Source organism: Labrus bergylta, chromosome 8 (genome assembly GCF_963930695.1).
Source record: "Labrus bergylta chromosome 8, fLabBer1.1, whole genome shotgun sequence".
NCBI lineage: Eukaryota > Metazoa > Chordata > Actinopteri > Labriformes > Labridae > Labrus > Labrus bergylta.
The window spans coordinates 7,726,963-7,748,177 of NC_089202.1; the positions used below are offsets into that span (position 1 = coordinate 7,726,963).

The following is a 21,215-nucleotide window of genomic DNA, read 5'->3' on the forward strand; positions in this document are numbered from 1 at the left end:
TACACGCTATTGGCCCTTGGGGGAATAGTGTCCACCCAGACGTCTCGAGTATTGACCAATAAGAGGTCAGGATTCTGTGCGCCACGTGTTCATTGGCAGATGTAAACAGGTGACGTCATCAGTCACGCCTTGCAGGTTCCCTGACAGGACGCTGAGAGGCGCAAGTCACCAACTGTGCCGAAGAGAAAACCTCTAACAACAAAGAAATCAACTGCGCCCTCTCGTTATTTAAAACCTCAGACATGTACCTCTTTTATTTGATCTGTTGTGAAGTTAACAATGAGAGCAGAGAATACAAGTATCATACCCTAAAACAATGTTTCCACTAAGACTAAAGGTTGATGTGGCTGCAGATCACTGATGCACAAGTTGCCATAACATGTAGAATGAAATAGACCCAGGTGATTTCATACAACCCCCTCCCAAAAAACGAAATACGCTCCACTAATTTTTTATATGATCATTTAATTTTAATTTATACACTTACGCAGTTTTGTATTTTTTATTATTCACAGCTTCTTGGACTCTACATGTAACTCCATGTTTATCAAATGTGAGCTACGTTTTTTTTGTGAAATGTATTGGCATGTGACCTGATCAAACATGACAGATTCATGGAAAGCCCAAAAAAACACTAAAGCAAATCAAATTTTGTTCTTAAGTACAATTCAGATTTACTTTGTAGACCTGCACTTGAGTATTAAATTATATCATTATTATTATTATTATTATTATATATTTTATTTACTTTTCATTGTTCTTTCTTTAATGTTGTGTGTTTTAAATCCTGCTGTCTTTTAATTCTGCTTTTTATCTAGCATTTAACACTTAGTTAAACTTAAATAGACTGCTTTCTTTGGGGATATAGCCTAAATAAAGTGGATTGTATTGAATCAGGATGACAGTGCCAATCATCTCCAGATCTTTACAAAGTGATGCCTTCAATCACCTATTCAAACACTCTCTGTTTACACTGTCTTGATCAGTATTCATTATAATATTTGTTTTCACTAGTTGTCCTTTAAAGACATTTTTTATCGTCCCATTTTGTAAACTCATATTTAAAACCGGAAGTAAAGGGTAATAGCTCAGTAACTTTTTTCCCCATAGGCTAATACAATGCCTTACAATAGCTAAATCTACTTCTATATCAAAATGAGTTAGCCTATATGTAGCTATTCACAAAATCAACATTTGCATAATAAATATTGAAAAATTACTCTTTATAGTGGCAGCTCTATAAGTAGGATACAATTGGGGGAAACACGACGATAATGCATCATTTTTCCTGGTTTAATTTATTTTGTCGTTTTAGTAGAAAAATGTTTTTTAACTTCATTTTGAACTTTCCCCGGTGAGGCTTTTATTTTGGCAGCGTTGACCGGAGAAGCTTTTCATCTTCTATCTGTCTCTGTGTGACTTGACTGAGGAGGAGGAGGAGGAGGAGGAGGAGGAGGAGGAGGAGGTAGTTGCCTACAGTCGAGGGGGGAGTAGTTTAATACTTGGACTGTCACACTTTAGACTGGTTTGACAAGTCGCGGATTCACTTCACACAACAATGTAATAAAGTCATGTGAAATAGAGAGACATTTGATTAAAAACGGAAAGGAGAAAGAGAAGCGGAAACACCGAGGCGTCGGTACAGAAAAGTTAGGATGGGCGACACCACGTTTACTACCACTGGATCCAGATGGCTCCTGCCTGTCAGTGAATTCCTGAGGTTTCCTCTTGATCAGGTACGAGCCAATCAAACACTAGCCGACAGTAATTCTTCAAAGTCAGTATTGCTCAACTTATGCTCTCCTGAAATGAGTGCTGTGTATCATGATGATCTGTGTCTCTGTCTCTACTTTCACATTGATATCATGCAGTTGTTATTTCAATAAAATGCTTTTTTAGCACACCACTCCGAAATGGCATCAAAACTAAAGACTTTTCAGAGTTATATTAAATTAGCCACAGCCAGTTATTTTACTTGTACTTGAATCCTGCACAACTATTTATTCTATACCTGTCACCTGCAAATTAATTGTATATTGTATACTATATCGTATTATTTAATTGTATTTCTTATTTGAATATTTGGCTTTAGTATTTGTATATTTGTATGTTTTCTGATATTAGGCATCTACAGGCTTGCTCCAACAATATTTCGTTGTACTTGTACAGTGACAATAAAGATATCTCATCTCATCTCATATGCTATCAAAGTGATCCTAATATTATACTCCACACTTGTGTGTTAATGCAGACAGCAAAATATTAGGAACAGATTTCAAAATAATGCACTCCAGTAGGGCCTACACCACCACCACCCACTACCCCTTTTAAAATACATTGAAAATGATCACTGTTCTGACCATGTCAACAAAAAGTTGAAGGAAATATTTAGTGGTAACGTTTTGTAAATGCCCGTCTTAACTCCACTCTATCACTCTATCCCAAACAGGTGAATTTTTTGGCATGCCAGCTGTTTGCCCTGATTGCTGCCTTCTGGTTTCGTCTCTACCTCAGTCCCGGCCATGCCAATCCCCTGGTCCGGCACGCTGTGGCCACTCTCCTCGGCATTGCCTTTCTCATCTTCTGCTTTGGATGGTACTGCATGAATCTGTCAGCGGCAGGCTCACACATTCTTAATCTCACTGTTCACAGTTTGATGCTGCTCTTCTCCTTTTTTCTTCTCTCTTCACTTGGATTTTCTCTACTTTTCATTCAAAACAAAAGGGCTAAATGTCAGCAGCACCACAGGCTTATAGAGAAAGTATGACAGTGTTGGCAAAGACAGAATAAAGATATACTCCAGTTATGTTGTGTTGGCATTTGATCCACAAATAACAAGTTTAAGGGGGAACATGTCAAGGCTACAATGACCCCTAAATGCATCCTATCACAGACATACAGCCAACTTACAATTTAAATAATTAGCAGTGTGTTATTTCAATAATTACAAAGATGCACACGTTCTGATAGCATCTATCCTTATGTGCAGGTACTCGGCTCACATCCTGACAGTGGTGGTTGCAAGCTACTTGATTATCATTCAAGCTGACATCAACAATGTACACAGGTAAGAAGAATAAGAACAGTGTGTTGGAATTTTTGGCAATGTCAGTGTAAGAAAAAAATTTAACCAACTCTAAGTTTACGCTTCTGTCCTTTGTAATTGTCTGTCTGAATGGCTGGGTTGTTTCAGATGGACAAAATGTTGTTGTATTCCATTATTAATAACCTTGCAGAAACCTTATTTGTAGACCAGCCAAGACCAGACGTGACTGTTTGAGTCATGCTGACAGATAGATGACAGAACTGTGACAACAGCAGCATCTCATTTCCAGGTGCTATTGTGCAATACTGGTAACTGTTGTCTTCAAGTCAAACTTGCCACACAAGATCAACCCTGAAACTATGTGCAACATAGACATGTGGTTGTTGAAGGGACATAATCTAGATAAAGTCACTGATATGTATGTCGTTAATTTGTATTAGTAAAGTAGTTTTTGGAAGATTTATAGTTTCCTTTTGAGTTTAGCCATTCACTTACTCCCACCCACACATTCCAACTGTGACTGCAGTGCAGTGCTCCCTGCCCCACTATCTTCCTGTAACGTGGTCTGAACTGATTAACTTTTGTTGACATGAACACGTCAGGTGAAAGGCAGCCGGACCAGTCGGCTAGATCTAATGCAGACAACATGGTTATGTTTTTTTTGTGCATTTTTATTCGCCTTTTCTCAGTCATGTGCACTTGTGTAGCTCTTTGAGTACATCTCAACATTCAGTATGTGTCTTGTCTCGAGGGTGTTTTCAATTTTCATGAATGGAGGAATGAAAACAAGGTTTGGTTAGGTTGCTCTGGTATTCACATGTGAAGGAATTAGCCTGTAGGTATATTTTGTGCAAGTGGAAGCTAAACACAGTTACAGTGTCAATTACGTTGATAACTTGCATACCACATTACATACACCTCTTGATGGCACAGGGTTAAACAAGGTTATTTAAAAGAAAAAAGCCACCTCAGGACAATCTGGTGAACCAATAGAAAAATGTCACTCTGCTTTGTTATGATGTGAATACTTTCAGGAATTTGTTGTGGTGATCCTTAAGTTTAACAGTTTCATAATTCAATTTCATTGGAAGTTAATGTGCGATCTGCATTCATATGCTACTAAGCAGTAGCTATTTTCCAAATCAGGATACAGCCTATTTCTTTGAGTATTTTTCAACCCATGTTCTAAATCCAATCTAATTACATGTTCATTTTTTTTTATTTTAAAGCCACACATTGGTTAAAAAAGAAACCAGATTATTTATGTAACAGATTCCGTGACCCTGACAAATCAACAAGTTTAGCAGTACATGATAAATTCACATTTTTAAGGAAATATATAAGCGTAGCATATCTAGTTTTATATTTGAATGTTAATGCAAAATGGTAAATGGACATGAGCTTGTGTAGCACTCTTCGAGTCTGTTGACTACTCAAGACACTTTTTTACTCCGCAGGTCACATTCATCCATTGACACCACGTACACACACAGACGGCAGAGGTTGCGATGTAAAGTAGCCATCAGTATTAACTAATGTTATTCACACACATTCACAGATGCAGCCGCAATACTATATCACTGCTTAACAAAGCTAGCACAAGATGATGCACTTTAACCATGTGTTGGGTCGGGGTTGTTGCTGCTGTATAAATTCAATGATGAAATCGTGAAACAGACTGTGGATTATAACGCAGTTTAATCGGCCGAGGTCAGACAGTTGTAACAGAACACAATTTGTTAACAATCACGAACCGACAAAGTACTGACAAAGTTTCAGACTTGCTTATATTCTGCGAGAAGGTACATCCTACAAATTCTTGGCTACTTTGGTACATCTCTATAAGGCAAGGAAGAAGACATCACCTTGACTCTTAAATGTCAGACATATACATTTCATTCTTAGAAAACCTTCTTTCACAACAGACAGTTGGCTCCAAACCAAATACAACTCTGCTGCCACCAAGTTTGTTTTAATGTTGTCTGGTCTTTTTAACATTTATTGTGTATGTCATTATGTGTATCATTATGTGTATGTATGTATTGTAACGCTGAATCACCTCTCTGCACAAAAAGTTGACCTTTCTCGGTACTAATAAAGAAACCTTAACCTTAACCAATTTGGGGCTCAGGGTCTTGCCCAAGGACACTTCGACATGTTACTGCAGGAACTGGGGGTCGAACCCCAAACATTCCTGTTTTAGAGACTACTGACTACCACTAAGCCACAGCAAAAAAAAAAAAGTTTGATCACCTACACTGAACGTCCATGAACTGAGCATCTGAGCTGAACTGTGTGTCAAGAAATGGTAATGCAGAAAGAATAGTACCATTTCAACGCAACAGAGCCATACGTTGAATTGTTCTAGCGTTCATGTCATATAAACATCTAAGATAATAAAAAAGTATCGAAAGGTCAAAATCACTTTTAAAACACATAATCAAAGACAGATCATGGTAAATATGCTCAAAGAAGCGTCTATATTTGACAGTCCTGCATTGTTGTATTTACAGTTGGTATTACATAAGGAGGATATATTCATTGATTCACTGTTCCCCCCTTCACATGCAGGTATACCATGGTGACAGCTATGGGCTACTTGACAGCATGCCAAGTGAGCAGAGTCTTCATCTTTAACTATGGGATCCTGTCCACTGACTTCTCTGGGTAGGATGAAAAACATATCCACTCTCGTCTCTCCCCTCATTTCCTGTCTTTGCCCCACACCCTTTTGGTTGGCGGCACATTCGTCATCCTCAGTGTAAGAGCCATTCATATGTTATCATCCAGCCTTGTGTAAATACATCACCACTGATGATCAGTCAACAGGTGGGTTTGTTACATTGTGTTTAAATTAGCCGGAAAGGTAGAATCAGTCGAGGTACTTGCTTCATCTTCTAAACTGTGATTTTGGTTGTTTTAAATTGACTTCAAACAGAGTTGGTAGTTTTCTCTTCAGTATGTTTACACACTCTCAAACTGGAAAGCAAGGACCTTTGGAAGCAGGAGGGGATTGTGATATAACAATCAAAGCAGCATTGACTCGGCTTTCGTTCATTGTACATCTTTTATTTATAAATGAAAGATTTCATCAACCAATTTTTTTTTTTTTTTAAATTCCAGTGAATCCGTAGCTACTTCACATTGATGAGTTGTTGATTCTAATTTTGTGTACAGTGGCCCAAACTTAAGAATCTCCAGACTGAAGCATGTTGTTGGAGTAATTCCTGAGGTCTTAGGGTTTTGCTGTGAATAAAGCAAGTAACTTTTCTTTTTTTCTGTGTTTGTGTGTGTGTTGTTGTTGTTCTGTGTAAGACGACATTTGACCTTGTTGGCTCTTATATTCAACAACTCTTTTGCCCAGTTCTGATGTGGATGAATTTGCTGGCAGCCTCACTTGCACGTCGCATGACTTTGGTGATGATCGGCCAGCACTGTGAGTCAGCTCTGGGCAGGCTGTTATATTGAATTATAAACCCACTTCTTTAAATGTTCAGATTAGACGCATAAACTACTTAAATAAGATTTTAGTCAGGGAACCAAAAGCAACAGAAATGCTCCATGGCGTCTTTGATTCAGTGTCCTTTTATTTTTGCTAGCCCAAAGCTATTACTGTATTTGAGTTATAATCTTTTGTATTATTATGTAGTTCCTTTTTTTAACTTGACATGTTGTTTTGCTTCCCCTGCTGGAGGATGCCAAAAACATTTAATACTGAGCTTCTCTCTACAGTTTGCATGCTGTTCTCCCGTATGTCAGCAGGGATTTCCATAAGTCGATCTGTTGTGAAATTGGCAGAATTACAGATGAAGTGAAATTGGACTGGATTTCAAATCCCGAGTACAGACAGTACCAATGTTAAAGTGTACATGGAAAAGCCGAGTCTGTAGGCTGCAGTAGTGCAGTGTTGCACACACAGGCTGGCACCATGAAAATGTTTCTCTACAGCCAACTGCCAACTCTCATTGAGCTGGCACTGCCAGCCGCTCGGCCAGCACCTCTCTGCCTCGGATTTCCATGCTGTGCACACAATGCAGCCCACTCTCACACAGGAACCAGTGTGAGAGAGTGTGTCTGGGACAGAGAGAGAGAGAGAGAGAGAGAGAGAGGGATGTAGCTTATGTGTGTCTTTTTGCACACACACTCACATTCTTGTGACAGAGAGGTCTCTGTATCTGTGAATGAAACTAGTAGAGATGGTGTAAAACTAGTCCATCTAGACATACTGTACCTGACCTGCTCTACATCGGCCAGCTAACAAGCACTTTGAAAAGCTATAATAGGTGTGGTGTGGAGTGGTATTTCTTCTTTTATTATTGTGAGTTATAAAAGATGAAGATCTGGCTATACTGGTCTTCAACGAGACAATGATTGAGTGAAACTTTCTTAATTTTATGAACAGCATTGGATTAATAAGTGACCTCACATGGCACTGCTGGAAAAGAAAGAAGTGATTCATGGGAGAAAATCAATTCAGCCCCCTCAGACAGAAGCACAGTGGGCATTTGCTAAGTTGGGACGTGCTTTGTTTTAACTCAGTCATATCATAAATTACTAAAAAAAGGGGGCTGTCTTTTACTAAAACATCCTGAGTATAGGGTAAAAGTAGGATAAGATGAACATGCTGGTTACTGTTTTTTTTTTGTTTTTTTTCCATAATTCAGACTTGTAGAGCATTTCAAAGCATGATTCATACTATACTAGAGACTTTGTCAAAAATTGCTTACTGATATCAGGCTGTCTTTGTGAGGCTAAAACATCAGATTAATTTGATTTCTATATGATCATCACTACTCACAACCTGACTGTATGTTTGGTTCATTGCATGTATGAGATATATCTGCATTTTCTGTGGCGATTGAATTGAAACAGAAGTTCTTCTTCTTCTTCTGTGTTTTCTGCTCAGACCTCTGATGATAGTAACCCAGAAGATCACATCACTGGCTTTCCAGCTCCATGATGGTAAAGCAGAGAGGATGCACACAAATACATATAGACACACCTAAATGCATACAGATACGTTAAACTAAAAGTATGTAGTAAGATGCATGCTCTCACATATGCTCTTGTTACATCAGCAATGACTGTCTGAAGCAGATAAATGGAATTCAGCCATCATAACATTAGTTAGATTAGTTAGAAAATAAGTAAAAACAGACTTTGCAAACTACTGACTGACATCTTCACCCTTTTGATTTTTCAGGTTTGTGTAAGAAACCTGAAGAGCTGACCCCGGAGCAGAGGCTTCTGTCTATAAGGTAAGTTTAGCTTCAGTTCACAAACTTATGTTTTTATAATGTGAAGAGTTCGGGGATAGACTTTTTTGTAGACAAGCAAGAGCCCTGAACTCTTCGATTTGATGGAGGTGTCTGATGGTATTTTTTCCCCCTATTGAGTTTTTTCTGATTTGACCTTGAAGGTGCACATACTCTACAATGAACGAGTACGTGTTAATATGAATCTAACCTCTGTCAGTGATGTGTACTGTATATGTGTACTGTATATGTGTACTGTATATGTGTACTGTATATGTGTACTGTATATGTGTACTGTATATGTGTAGGTTTGTGTGCACTGAGGGTTGCATCTTAATCGACACCCTTACGGAAAAATAAACAACTGTCTCCTTTCCTTTAGACACAAAGGACATTCAGAAGGCGATGAAATCATGGTGAAAAGCTTATTCATGTAGCAAATGCATGCTTGGAAATTGGAAACGACACATTATTTTGCATGGAACACTTTTCATTTGTATGCATGTGCATCTACAAAACCACATTTATCAGTAAACCATGCACGCTATCTTGAAATATATTTAAAAATGTTTTTTTAAAACATCATGTGATGTTTGTTTGCTCTTGTGTGATAACCCTGCAGAAACATTACATTTGGTGATTGTCTCATGATTGTAGGTTAAGTTGAGACGGTACATTTCCTTGTGATCTCCTGTTTAGCCTAACTGATCTATTTGTGTAGCAGACATGACGAGTCAATATTGGCTGATCAAAACTATATCCAAACTGGCCAACATAGTTTCTAGTTTGTGCCCATTTGATTAAAAACAAAAAAAATCAGAACAATGATTGCAGGAGTAAATTGCTTGAAGAAATTTGAAATTGCTTTTCATCACATTCTCTTATCACTGCTGCACATTTAGCAGAGCAGTGAAGGTGTTGGTCTGCACCCAGATTGGTTAAAAATGTAAGATAGTGTTCTTCTAAATACCTTTGCATCAGTGCTCAAATGACATAGAAACATGATTTTTTTAAATCAGATATCCGTTATCAACTAATTATTTCCCTTTATGTTGTTGCAGGTCTTAAAATCCCATATCAGTCCATCTCTAATTTTTAGTACCTAAGCACTGTGTTCAGTTTATAATTAGTTCTGAACTCCACATACTTGTTGCTTATAACAGTATAAAACTTGTTTAATCCAACTCTTGCAGTCATTTTTAGAGTTTGGATTATCCTAAAGTTAAATGTTGAAAAGTCATTTTTATTCAAACAATAAAACAGATCTAATGAAATAAATGGCATGCTATTCTATTTGCCCTCAAATTAAAAGACATAAACACACATTGTTGCTATGCACATGAAATGAACACTGTTATCATATTTTGATTCTCTGCAGTGTGAGGCCTTCTTTCATCGAGTACCTGAGTTACAATCTTAACTTCCTGAGTGTTTTGGTGGGACCCTGCAATGATTATAGCGACTACATCGACTTCATAGAGGGCAGACACATCAGCAGAAGGCTCAGGCGGCACTCTGAGACTTGTAATGGGCAAAATGGCTTTGATAAAATACCGGACCCTTCGCCTCTGGTAAGTCAAAGAACTTGATGGACTTAATGTCACAGGATAACCTGGAACTTCTCTTCCAAAGGTTTCGAAAATGTCTGTCTTCTAGACCGCTTTTGATATATCAGGTGATTTATGTGCTTTCGTTTTGTGTATTGAAAGAAAAGGTTAGCGCTAGAATTTTAAATTCTCTATGCTATCTTCAATAGGCTCAGTCGAGTTGAGCAAAATAAACAATATTGAGGTTTCATAGTTTCTGTGAGAAATGTATTTTGGTGACAAACCATTCCACCAAAAAAACAGACTACTTGTAAAATAGCTTGAATGCATTGAATATCCTTAATGAACGGAATAGACTTAAATGATCCCTCACCTACAGCGTCCTTTTGCTGAGCCGGGGATTGTTACATTACTTGCATCTGTTTTTGAAGTCTAGTCAGCTGCTGTGTTGGTTGTTGACTTGACTTGGACAGCCCATTGGTCAACATGTCTAGTGTGACTCTGCTCATCGACCATCTGTTCTCTCTGCAGCTCGCTGTCTGTCAGAAATTGCTAGTTTGCAGTGGCTGCATGCTCTCCTTCCTCACTCTGACTCGGGCCTTGCCTATAGCTTACAACGTTGACCCCGATTTTGTAAACCACGCCCCCTTCCTCACCAGACTTACCTACGCCTTCTTCTCCATACAAGCAGCAAGGCCCAAATTCTACTTCGCCTGGACGCTGGGTGAGAAGTGTGTGTGTGTGTGTGTGTGTGTGTCAGTGTAATTAGCTAATTGTCAGCTATGACTGAACACATAAGCAGCATTGTTATTGCCATGGAAGTCATGTGATTTTTCCCTGTGGCTTGTCAGCTGATGCGGTGAACAACGCTGCAGGTTATGGTTTCTTGGGAATGGATGTAAATGGAAAGCCATCTTGGAACCTCATATGCAACGTCAACATCTTGGGGATTGAGGTACTATAAATATTTCACGTGATTAAAAACACAACATAGGGTCTCTATACTCCATTTATTTGATATGCTAAATCATGTTATACAAAGGATGACAATGAAAAAAGATTTTAGCACAAACACTGATTTGTTCGTAACTGTTTTCAGACCGCAACCAGCTTCAAGACCTTTATAGACAACTGGAACATTCGGACAGGAGTTTGGCTCAAAACGTGGGTGCTTCAATTTTGAACTGCAGACCGCAAGCACTCACAGTTGGACAACATTTTAATATGTTTGATTCCACTTCTCTCCTCAGGGTGTGTTATGACAGAGCCCCGAAGCACAGGCTGGCACTAACCTTCTTACTGTCCGCCCTGTGGCACGGTGTTTATCCAGGGTACTATTTCACCTTTCTCACTGCCATCCCCATCACAATGGCAGCACGAACTGTGAGTGCTCTACCCCCCCTGAAAGTTTAAACAAATACTTTTAATTGTGGTTCAATTGTATCTTAAAATTTTTATCGACAACTTTTTATTAGAACTGCAAATTTGTTTATTTGCTAATTACCTTTGTAGCAGTCTAGCTTAAATTTGCTGTTTCTGTATGTGTTAAATCGTTTCCTCTGATCCACCCCTCGGTTTGTCTTTCTCTTCTGACCAGGTCAGGAAGTCTGTTCGCCATTACTTCCTGGGCTTCAGAGGCTTGAAGCTGGGTTACGATGTCCTAACTTGGGCAGCCACCCAGCTGGCCATCTGCTACACGGTCATGCCTTTTCTGCTCCTTGCAATCGAGCCGACTTTGGTATATTACCGGTATGTAACTGTCATAATGAGCCTTCCTCTTCATTGTAAACACATTACTTGCAGCATTCAAGTGGACATCCACCTCATATACTGTTAATGTCATCATTTACACGTCTGAAGGTCACTTATTTTTATTGAATAAACATCTGTAGTGACAGAAAGTTTTGAACATGCTCCTCCTCTCCTGCACAAGTAAACTATATTCTACATCCTTGGATGGACAGATGGTTTTATTCAGGTCTTCTAAACCATTTTATTCGCAACAAACAGAGGATCACTACTTCTTGAGTTTTCTATCTTATTTCTAGTGTGACTGATAAAAAGTAACATTGAATTTGCATTCTTTTAGTACCATTACCACATTTTAAAATAAAAGCTACTTTGCGAACAGTTCCCCCTTTCTGGCTCACGAAATGTATTCAGTTCAAAAAGAGCAAAGGAGCCAAGAATTCCTTCCATGTGTAGAACTTAGTAGTTTTCCAATTTATAGATTTTGACAAAATATGTTTTTGGCCCTGCTCTACTTTGTCATTGCATATTTTGCTACTGGATAACACATTCACTTAGAGCACATTAATGACAAAGCTACCTCCCCTGTTTTTCAGGTCTATGTACTTCCACGTGCACATCATCAGCATTCTGGCTGCAATCGCCCTGCATGGGAAACACAAACCCGAGGAACTCTCTACCACCAAAACACGTTCTTCCTCCTCCTCCTCCTCCCTCTCGTCTTCATGCCCAGCCGAATGCCAGCCTGTTCACTCCATCAACAACAACAAAGTAGACTAAGAATCTCCATTCCACGTTCTGCTGCTGACTCTGAGTCCACGGTGTTGATCCTGTAAGAGCATTCTGCCAACTGAAAACAGGAAAATATTCTGTTATTTATTTTGTCGGGACCATTTAAAGTGTGAAGTTAGGAGAAAAAGAACTTAGAGTAGGATTCAGGATATGAACCTTTGCTGCTGACTATAGGATTAAGACATTACATCAAACATAAGCTCAACAAGCAGGCACATCTTTGGAACCACCGTCAGGACGTTGGCCTCTCTCAACTTTCCCGCTCCCTCCCTCCCTCCCTCCCTCCCCACCCATCCCACCACCAGCCTGCCTGCCTGCTCCAACAACAATGCAACAGTGTGAAGAGAGAAAAAGGAGGCTCACTTTCTTTCTTGTCCTTTATCTGCGCCGTTTTACCAACTGGCCGGGTCTTTGCCAGCACAGTGGGAGAGCGGGGGAGCTCATGAACAGCGGCACAAATACCAGGACACACACGGGCTCACACAAACTCATGCATGAACTGAAAGACACTGGGGAAACAAATATGCACATACTCTCTCTCTCTCTCTTAGGCACGCTTGTACTTGGTCACAGTATGATGGCATACAAAGGCAGCTCTTGTGTGGCCATAACAAAAGAGCGGGCCAAGAGGAGAGAGAGCCCGGGTTCATATGATGTGTGTGAGGGTGATGGTTTACCCCGTCTTAAGGCCCACTATCTTATGTCACTGACACTGAGTGTGGGTGGACTGTGTCATAAAAACTGAGGAGCTTCTCGACATTTTATACAATTATGAGTTTGTTCCGACCATTTTGAAAGTCACTTTGACATATCACGTAGACCATGCAGCTCTCAAACTCTCCGGTGTAATGCAGAATAGCTTCTCCTCCAGGTGAGGAGGCTCTACTGTTTTGTAGAACGAGTTAACGCTTTATTTAACTGTCTATTTATTATCCATAACTTTAGCTACACCACGTTGATATAAAGAAAAGGCCAAGACACTTAAAAAAATAATTAACAGTAAAATATTACAAGCTTTGGCTTTTTCTTTTTCTATATTACAAAGGTAAGAAGTGATGAAATGGTGCGGTATGAGCACACATTGATGCTAAGACTTGATGCTTGTTGATAATTTAATGACTGTAGTCGTTCCACTTCTCACAGTGCAGAAGCGTGAGCTGATTTAATGCTGACTTAGTTTTAATGTATTAATACTTACCATGAGAACGGTGCTGGATACCTGTTATCATGGTGTAAGGTCACTGAACAAAAACTGCAATGAAACTGGAGTTGCTCTTTTTGGGAGGAGACCGCCGCACACTCAAACACTGGGAAATATGATTAAAAATATAGGAATTTATCAAATGTGTTTCCTCTCTTTGGGAGCACGGTGCTGTGTTCTTTCTGTGGTCCTTCTTAGGAAAGCACACGTGAAAAGTCCTGATTTACCAGCTTGACAGTAGCTGCAGGTTGATGTAACAGAGACATCTGCTGGTTGTCTGTACTGTCTGAACTCTGCTGAATTTAGTTATGAAGGTAGGCAAGTTGGGACTGACTGAACCTGCAACACTGCAGAAAATCCCTCTTCAACCTCATAACCAACCACAAACAGAAAGTCTATTTTTACACTCTTATTACAATTTCAGAACTTCTCTGTAATAGCTTTCACTTTTGCACAATCAAAGATGTTGAATCAGAGGGGGATGCTATACAGTTAGGGATGAGCGATGCACGATGAACACAAAAAGATCAATTCTATTTTAAAATGAAAATGTTTTTCTCTTATCAAGAATGAATCACTCAAAGGATTTGGAGCGTTAATAGTTTGAAACGGGGCACAGTAGAGTAGTCGTTAATGAGATCTCCTTAAGGCTTTTAGCTTTATCTGCAATTTGGTTTTAATAAGGTTTGCTAACAATGCTTAATACTTTCCAACACTAGAAAATGTTTTTGGTTCTATAACAATGACTGGTGAATAAAATAATGACTTCTTCATCATTATGTGGCTTGTCCAAGGTAAATGCAATTTCTTTCCAGGATGTTTATTTCATTCTAAAACTAAATGAATTGAAATAGCTGCTTAAGAATTTAATAACTTTTTCACAACAGGATGTATTTTGGGTTTGATTGCCCTGGCCCATTTTATACATCGACTAATTCTAAAAACCATACAGTACTGCATGTGTATACAAGGAGAAAAAAATTGAATGCCAATAACACGTTTTTATTTTTCTATACTATTTTAGCTTTGTAGTAACAGGGCTCCAGTTCACAGACAAGGGGTTTACATGATGTTGAAGATTTTGATATTTAACTGAAGTAAGTAAGGACCTCTCTTACAGTTAATGAAGCATCAGTAATGAGGGCTCTGGGGACCTGTAGACTCATTTCTTTGCAAGAGGAAACTCAACTGGCAGTTATAAAACATTTAGATGTCAGAAAAAGCGCTTAACGCTGATTGTTATACTAAGAACTTAAATGAAACTTGCCGTCACCTGTGAGTTTGTTGTTCTAAACAATATGTTTCTGTCTGTCTGCATTTTGTGTGTTTGGTGCAGGAGAATAAGTGATGAAAGGCTCATATTAAGTCAAATGTCAGATTGAGCAGCTCGTTGAATAACTTAAAACTGATACTCTGTGCATGTTTTTTCTTTGCAGCTATATGTGTTATAAAAAGTACAGACTGTGTGTGTATGCATGTCATGTTATTGCTCAATTTAACTTGTTTTTTTTTGGAGGAATGAATGTGTCATACAAAACCATTTGAGTGACAAATAAAGCTTTTGTGAAATACATTTTGATTTTTTCAAATGTTGGTTTTTATTATCACTTTTTTTGTAATATAAGGAATAATAATAATGAGAAAGTATAAACTTTTATTTAGACCAACACATGCCAGTGAATTGTTTCCTGTGTTTTTGTGTTACACTTAACTCTCTCTCAGTTTCACAAACTCTCTCTGGGCGACTCCCGTCCCAAGATGTTTAATCTCTGATGATAATCTCAAAGTGACTGCCTCTCTGTCACCTGTCTGTTCCCCGCAGACACAAATATACTACGACATGTTTGTGTGTGCAGACAACTAATGGCAACCAGTGTGAACAAGGAGAATGGGACAAAGAAACATGCTGGAGTATGTTTCCCTTCAGATCAGTAAGAAGAAAACAGTCATCCAGACTCCAGTAATGGACATATTACTATTAGTCTTCACAGATAATACAACCCAAAAAGAAACTAATGTGCAGAAATATTTACTATAACAAGAAATCATCACATTATGCCCATCAGAATTTCTTCATTCATTCTTCTTTGAAGCCTCCACCTCACAAACTATTGAAATCTTCACACTGGATCACAGCCTGTTTACATTCCAGCAGGGGGCTCTGTTACTGTCTGCAAGGCTTCAAGAAAACAGACAATTCCTACCTGGAGTCATTTAAGTAAATGACTGGCTGTGAATAAAGGAAACATACAATTATTTGTGCTTTGTTATGGATAACTCAGCCATAAAATAGATTTTTTTTTTATTTCAATAATCTTTTACATTTTAACTCGTGTGTTGTAACCTGCAGGGATTCATGTTATCCTTCAATACATTATTCAGAACATACTCAAGTTTTTTTTTTTTTTGTTAGCCTTACAAAGTAAACATGTACAATAACATTTGTTTTATTTGCAGTGCATGCAGGGAATCAAGCAATCAGAAATCCTTTCTACATAACTATGTTCATCTCTTTGTACAGTGTCTAAATTGTATCTTACTTCAGGGTCACTGGTATCCACATTATATCGATCTCATACAGGTAAGTCTTTATATAGTTTCAAGTTTGGAGAGCAGGTTGAGTGAGTTTAGTTTTAGTCTCAAACGTCATTCAAGTTGAAAACAATGTTAAAAATGTACCCACATAAGTCTTTTGTGCCGACAAATATGTGTGTTGGACATTGTTCTTTGAGATAAAGAAAGTGAGAAAATACATAAATATTAGTGTGAATATTAAAACAGAATAAATACATTTTCTGTGAGGACATTTCAGCGAGCAACACATGACCTCTCTTTTTCATTTCAACTTCTAAACAGATTTAAAATAATATTTTAATTGAGCTATTGAGATGAGATAACTCTGCCAAAGAGGTAACAAACACAGCTCTTCAAGAATAATTAAACATATTAAGAGAAGCTGAGTTAAGACTGGGATTGATGGTCGGGTAATCAACCAAAAATGCTGCAGAAGAACAATGATTTAAAGAACAATCAACAAATCAGGAATAAGAGAAGATTAGCAGCCAGACAGCAAGGGGGTTTGAATGTTAATAGGCAAAAAATAAATTGATGCAGAACCAGAAGGGTTTAAAAGTAAAGGGTAGAAGCTGCCACAGTTCTCTGAATGTCCGCCAGCAGAGGGCAGTAGAGCAGAGAGGATATTATATAGAGTGTTTAAATAGGAATGTGTAATTAAGCTGTGTGAAAGTATTAAAATGCAGAAATAGATTTTCAACAGAATTGAAAGTATGCTAACAAAAATGTTATTCAGCACCTGGTTAAGTTCTGCCTCTCTTGTGCGTGGTTGTGAGTATTTCCAGACTAATCTACAGGTTGTAACTACTCATGAGGAAGGCGTGTGTTGTAGTTCAGCTGAAGCTTAGTTTGTGCAGGACTAGAGGAGAATAATCAAATCAAATTGGAGCTAGAGAGGGCGTATGTTTAGTGACAGTGCTTCCTAGCTGCCACACTTTCTCTCTCTCTCTTTCTTTCTTGTGTCTTTTTCTGTGTCTCTCTTTCTTCTCTGCTTGTCTCTCATTCTCTCTTTCTGTTTCTGTCCCCCTCTTTCTTTTCTCTCTCTCTCTCTCTCTCTCTCTCTCTCTGTCCCTTCTCCCTCTGCCTCTACATGGATCTCTCCCTCACTGCTCAATTCTTGGAAAGCAACACTGTTCTTTTAGAGGTTGATTTTTGCACCTAGCTGGCTCCATCCAGTACACTTGGGAAACATTTTATTTTTTACAAAAGCAAACTTGATCACAAACAGTCAATAATTCAAATAAAACCACATAAACATAACAAAAAAAAAAAAAAAAAGAGGCAGCTAGCAGGTGTAACAAATGTACTGTAACAGCATGCATTTTTAAATGAAAGATACTGAATGCTTGTCATAGAGTGTAGGTTAGGCAGGCTTGTAAGACTTTTAAGACTCTGGCATCCTCAAAATGCAGGCATGCGTGCACCTTTCAATGCAAAAAAACGATAAGGAAACAAGGTTTTTAAACAGGGTTAAACACTGATGAAGCAAGCCGTTAGCAAGCCTCTCCATTCAGCCTTCATTTATGTAATCTATAAGAACTAATGACAATGGAAAGAAACCATAACAATGCCATGTGAGTAAGTGTGCAGATTTTGTTCTTTAAAAATGTAGATTTTTTTTCTTGTATTGGCTGCAAAGTTTGTTGTGACATTTCAGGGAGCCCTTAAATCATCACTTACCTATATGTGTGATATATATGTATGTATAACGTACAGACTGGGAGCGGAGGAGAGACAGAGGCCACTGAAAAGTGTTTTAGATACATCACTTTCAGCCGTTGTCAGTCAGTTGAAACAAAGTGAGGTTACGGTGCAATAGTTAGAGTAGAGTAGCAGCAGTCCAGTCAGCCGTCTCTTCCTTCATGAGACTTTCAGGTCCCTGTGCTTCATTTCAAAGTCTACAATCAGATAATATCTAAAATCTCGGTCAGAATACCTTCGAAGGTTCAGTGACATTTCCATACTGTATGCTCCAGTCTACCAGACACGTGCCAAATCAGTCTCAGATAAAAGTATTCTAAGGGAGTGAAAATAGTACTTGTCTCAGGTGAGATGGTTAGCTTCAGTTTTGGCTGCTCTCTGTTGGAGCAGCTGGTGTTTCTGTTTTCTCCTTCGCCTCCTTCTTGGCCTTTTTCTTCTCGTCATCGTCCTTGAAGAACAGAAGAGGGAACATGCCCAGGATACAACCGATGCCAACACCGATGGCTTTACCCTAAACAGAAGGAAAGGGAAGTAAGAAAACACGAGTGACAAAATAGATAGAGCCATTGTTTTGAATAATCCATACTAAAAGAAAAAAAACAGAATGTCAGCCCTGATTCCTGCTAGAAATCCTCTGACAGTTAAGTGGACAAGCTTACTCGGTTTAACTTGAGTATTAAAATCAGTTTTGGGCAAATTCACTAAAAATAAAAACAAGGATGCTTCATCAATGGAAGATTGAACAGGCAACAGTTGACTCCAGATATTGATTTCTTGTAAAGCTCATTTTTTTTCTGTATGTGTGTTTGCGTGAAAGGAAAAACAGGTATTCCCTGACACGCCTGAACAGTTGGCATGGCCATTCACCATCACCCAAGAGCCTTTCAATACTGGACTCACAACTCAGCCTGATTACAGGTAATTACATTTCACACTTGAGCAGTCAGAGCGTATTAACAAATCAGTCAGGTCTAATTTTTCTTCACTATGACTTTTATGGGAAGGGCACATCTCAGAGATGTTTTCTGAGGCCTGGCTTCATGTTTATGATGCATCACACACAATCCCTCAGATGCTCTCTGATACAGGTGTATTTAATTGTATATGTATTGAAGAGATTTTATTTCTATCTTTGCGTGCACTGCTGGGCATAGACACAAGGGTCAAGGTTCTGAAACACAAGACGAGTGACACGGACAATTAAGAGTTGAGCTTTGGTTGAGATTTGTGGGTTTTAGGGTGATTTAGTGCGTTTCATGAGATGCCACCAACCGAGTGACAGCTGACTCTGGTCTGCCACATGTCAGCCTGTTTCGGGCTTAAGTCAGGAATCTGCATTCCCAGCCGAGATGCCAAAGCCTCCACGTAACCTGCCAGCCTAAAGAGAAGAGTAGACAAGCAGGAAAAAAAAGACATAGACTGTTATAAAGCTGCAATGATTAAAAACTGCTACCTTTAAAGGTTCTTTTGAGAAACAGAAGATGAAGCATCCCTTGACTTTTTTAAGTAAACCATTTTTTCTTTTGCTTTGCTTATGACCTTTCACGAGGTTGAATCCAGTTAAAGGAGTGCGGCGGCACTTGGTAGTCATAAAGGTCAGAAACATGGACAGTTGAATCAGTCAAAAACAGAAAAGACTTGATATGTGAGTAAAGGTCATGTAGGTTTAGAATGCAAAATATACACAATGTAGACAATGAACTTGAGATTTTGTTCAATTAACATAAAAAAAAAGAAATAAATCTCTGAAACAAAAGTTGTTCAAACACTCAGAGGCATAATAAAAATGTGTTTATCAAAGCTTTGGCTTGTAATTTTTATATAGACTGAATTTAGAATAACTTATTCATGTTTGCTTTGTTCCCTTTTTCTCTCATAATGGCCTCCTGTAAATGTTTCCCAGCATCACAAGTCATGATTCATTTAACAACTGACTAGAGCAACAGTCGGTGAGACAATGTAAATGATCAAAGTAATAGAAAACAAAAACAAAACAAATCAGCAGATGAGAGTCTGTTTCCGTGTTTCTGCCATCTGTCATGAACCAGCAGGATGTCAAATATCAGCACTAATAAAACACAGCGAGAGAGAGAGAGAGAGTAAAGTGCGTGTAAATTACTTAATTAAATTCTATTCAGGACCCTTTGTGTGATTTACACAGATGGCAGAGCAAAAACAGACTGCTACAGAGTTATGATTGATAGAGAGATGATAGAAAGATGTACTCATCAGTAACACAAAAACGTGTTTGTTTTCTTCAGTACTAAAGCTGTGGGCATCATCTCCCATCACCCGCATTTATAGAGCTAGACAAAGGCTTATGTGGATCTAGTAGATTAATAAATAAGCTATGATTAGAGACTGTTTATTAGTGTTCAATTACAAAACTAAACCAGAGAGCTAACAAGAGAACAAGAGAAAAATAGCAACAAAATAACGTATAACTTTGTCATATTTGTAGTTAAATATGTCTGATTTGATTATAAGAGGAATTAGGACTTAATGAATGTGTACAACAGTATATTTTTAATTCTTTATATAAGACAGCTAAAGAGAGATAGAAAGGGAGGAGAGAGTCCGAGTAGACATACAGCAAAGGGCCAAGGTTGGATTCAAACCCATGTCCCCTTCATCGAGAAATATAGACTCAAAAAATGCTGTTGTTAATCTTTGTTTGTTTTGTTGTAATGTGTCAGTATGTTGTTGTTGTTATTTGTTGTGTGTGCATTATGTTAATTTGTTGGTCCTTGTAATTAAAAAAATAATGAAAAAAAAAGTTAATAATGAATTAAAATAAAAACAACAACAACTATTTAACCAATCTGGGTTCTTGGGGCTCCTGATGTTGTTTGTCTATAATCCATCAATTATGTAAAAATAGAACTTCTTGCAGTCACAAATGCTGGAAACTGAGAAAACAGCTACCGCACCTGACTGTAACGTGAGCAAAAATACATTACAGTGTCATACAGTCAAGGAGTTTCAGTGTGCGTAAAAGAAATTCAGTCAATATATTTTTTTTCTCAGGTGGGGTTCAGCCGGTGGCACTAATGGATCCTCAGTTCACTGCACACACAAATGAGCTGCAGCTGGAGCTGTCGAGTCAGGGGAGAGATAAGACGTAAGTAGAGAAAGATAAGGAGAGAAGCAGAGGAAGCAAGTGTGTGTGTGTGTGTGTGTGTGTGTGTGTGTGTGTGTGTGTGTGTGTGTGTGTGTGTGTGTGTGTGTGTGTGTGTGTGTGTGTGTGTGTGTGCCAATAAGGATTTCATCAGGTTGAAGCAGATAAAGATAAAGTTGAACATTTCTATGAAAAGAAACTTTCTGGAAATGTTTAAATCATTTAACCTTTT

The 21,215-nt window shown here is 38.4% G+C and overlaps 2 protein-coding genes across 2 annotated transcripts in view; one reads left to right on the forward strand and one right to left on the reverse strand.

Moving 5' to 3' along the window:
• The first annotated feature begins 1,479 nt into the window (after positions 1-1,479).
• Positions 1,480-15,161, forward strand: mboat1 (membrane bound O-acyltransferase domain containing 1). Its single transcript, XM_020634585.3, has 13 exons — positions 1,480-1,736; positions 2,450-2,595; positions 2,990-3,067; positions 5,618-5,713; positions 7,953-8,008; positions 8,250-8,304; positions 9,680-9,872; positions 10,380-10,572; positions 10,700-10,803; positions 10,948-11,012; positions 11,099-11,231; positions 11,446-11,597; positions 12,194-15,161. The coding sequence occupies exons 1-13, from the start codon at positions 1,656-1,658 to the stop codon at positions 12,375-12,377; spliced, it is 1,536 nt and encodes a 511-aa protein (XP_020490241.2). The 5' UTR covers positions 1,480-1,655; the 3' UTR covers positions 12,378-15,161.
• A 682-nt stretch (positions 15,162-15,843) lies between these two features.
• Positions 15,844-21,215, reverse strand: part of LOC109984426 (transmembrane protein 65) — a 36,338-nt gene continuing 30,966 nt past the window's right edge. Inside the window, exons 7-8 of the mRNA XM_020634573.3 lie at positions 19,138-19,243; positions 15,844-18,376 (exon numbers count right to left, since the gene is read on the reverse strand). Coding sequence (XP_020490229.1) covers positions 18,227-18,376; positions 19,138-19,243 — 256 coding nt within the window. The 3' untranslated portion in view covers positions 15,844-18,226. The remainder of the gene's footprint in view (positions 18,377-19,137; positions 19,244-21,215) is intronic.

Coding starts and splice junctions, on each gene's coding strand:
- mboat1 (XM_020634585.3), top strand. CDS start 1,656: ATGGGCGACACCACGTTTACTACCACTGGATCCAGATGGCTCCTGCCT. Junction 3,068..5,617: donor GACATCAACAATGTACACAG/GTAAGAAGAATA, acceptor CTTCACATGCAG/GTATACCATGGTGACAGCTA. Junction 9,873..10,379: donor TACCGGACCCTTCGCCTCTG/GTAAGTCAAAGA, acceptor TTCTCTCTGCAG/CTCGCTGTCTGTCAGAAATT.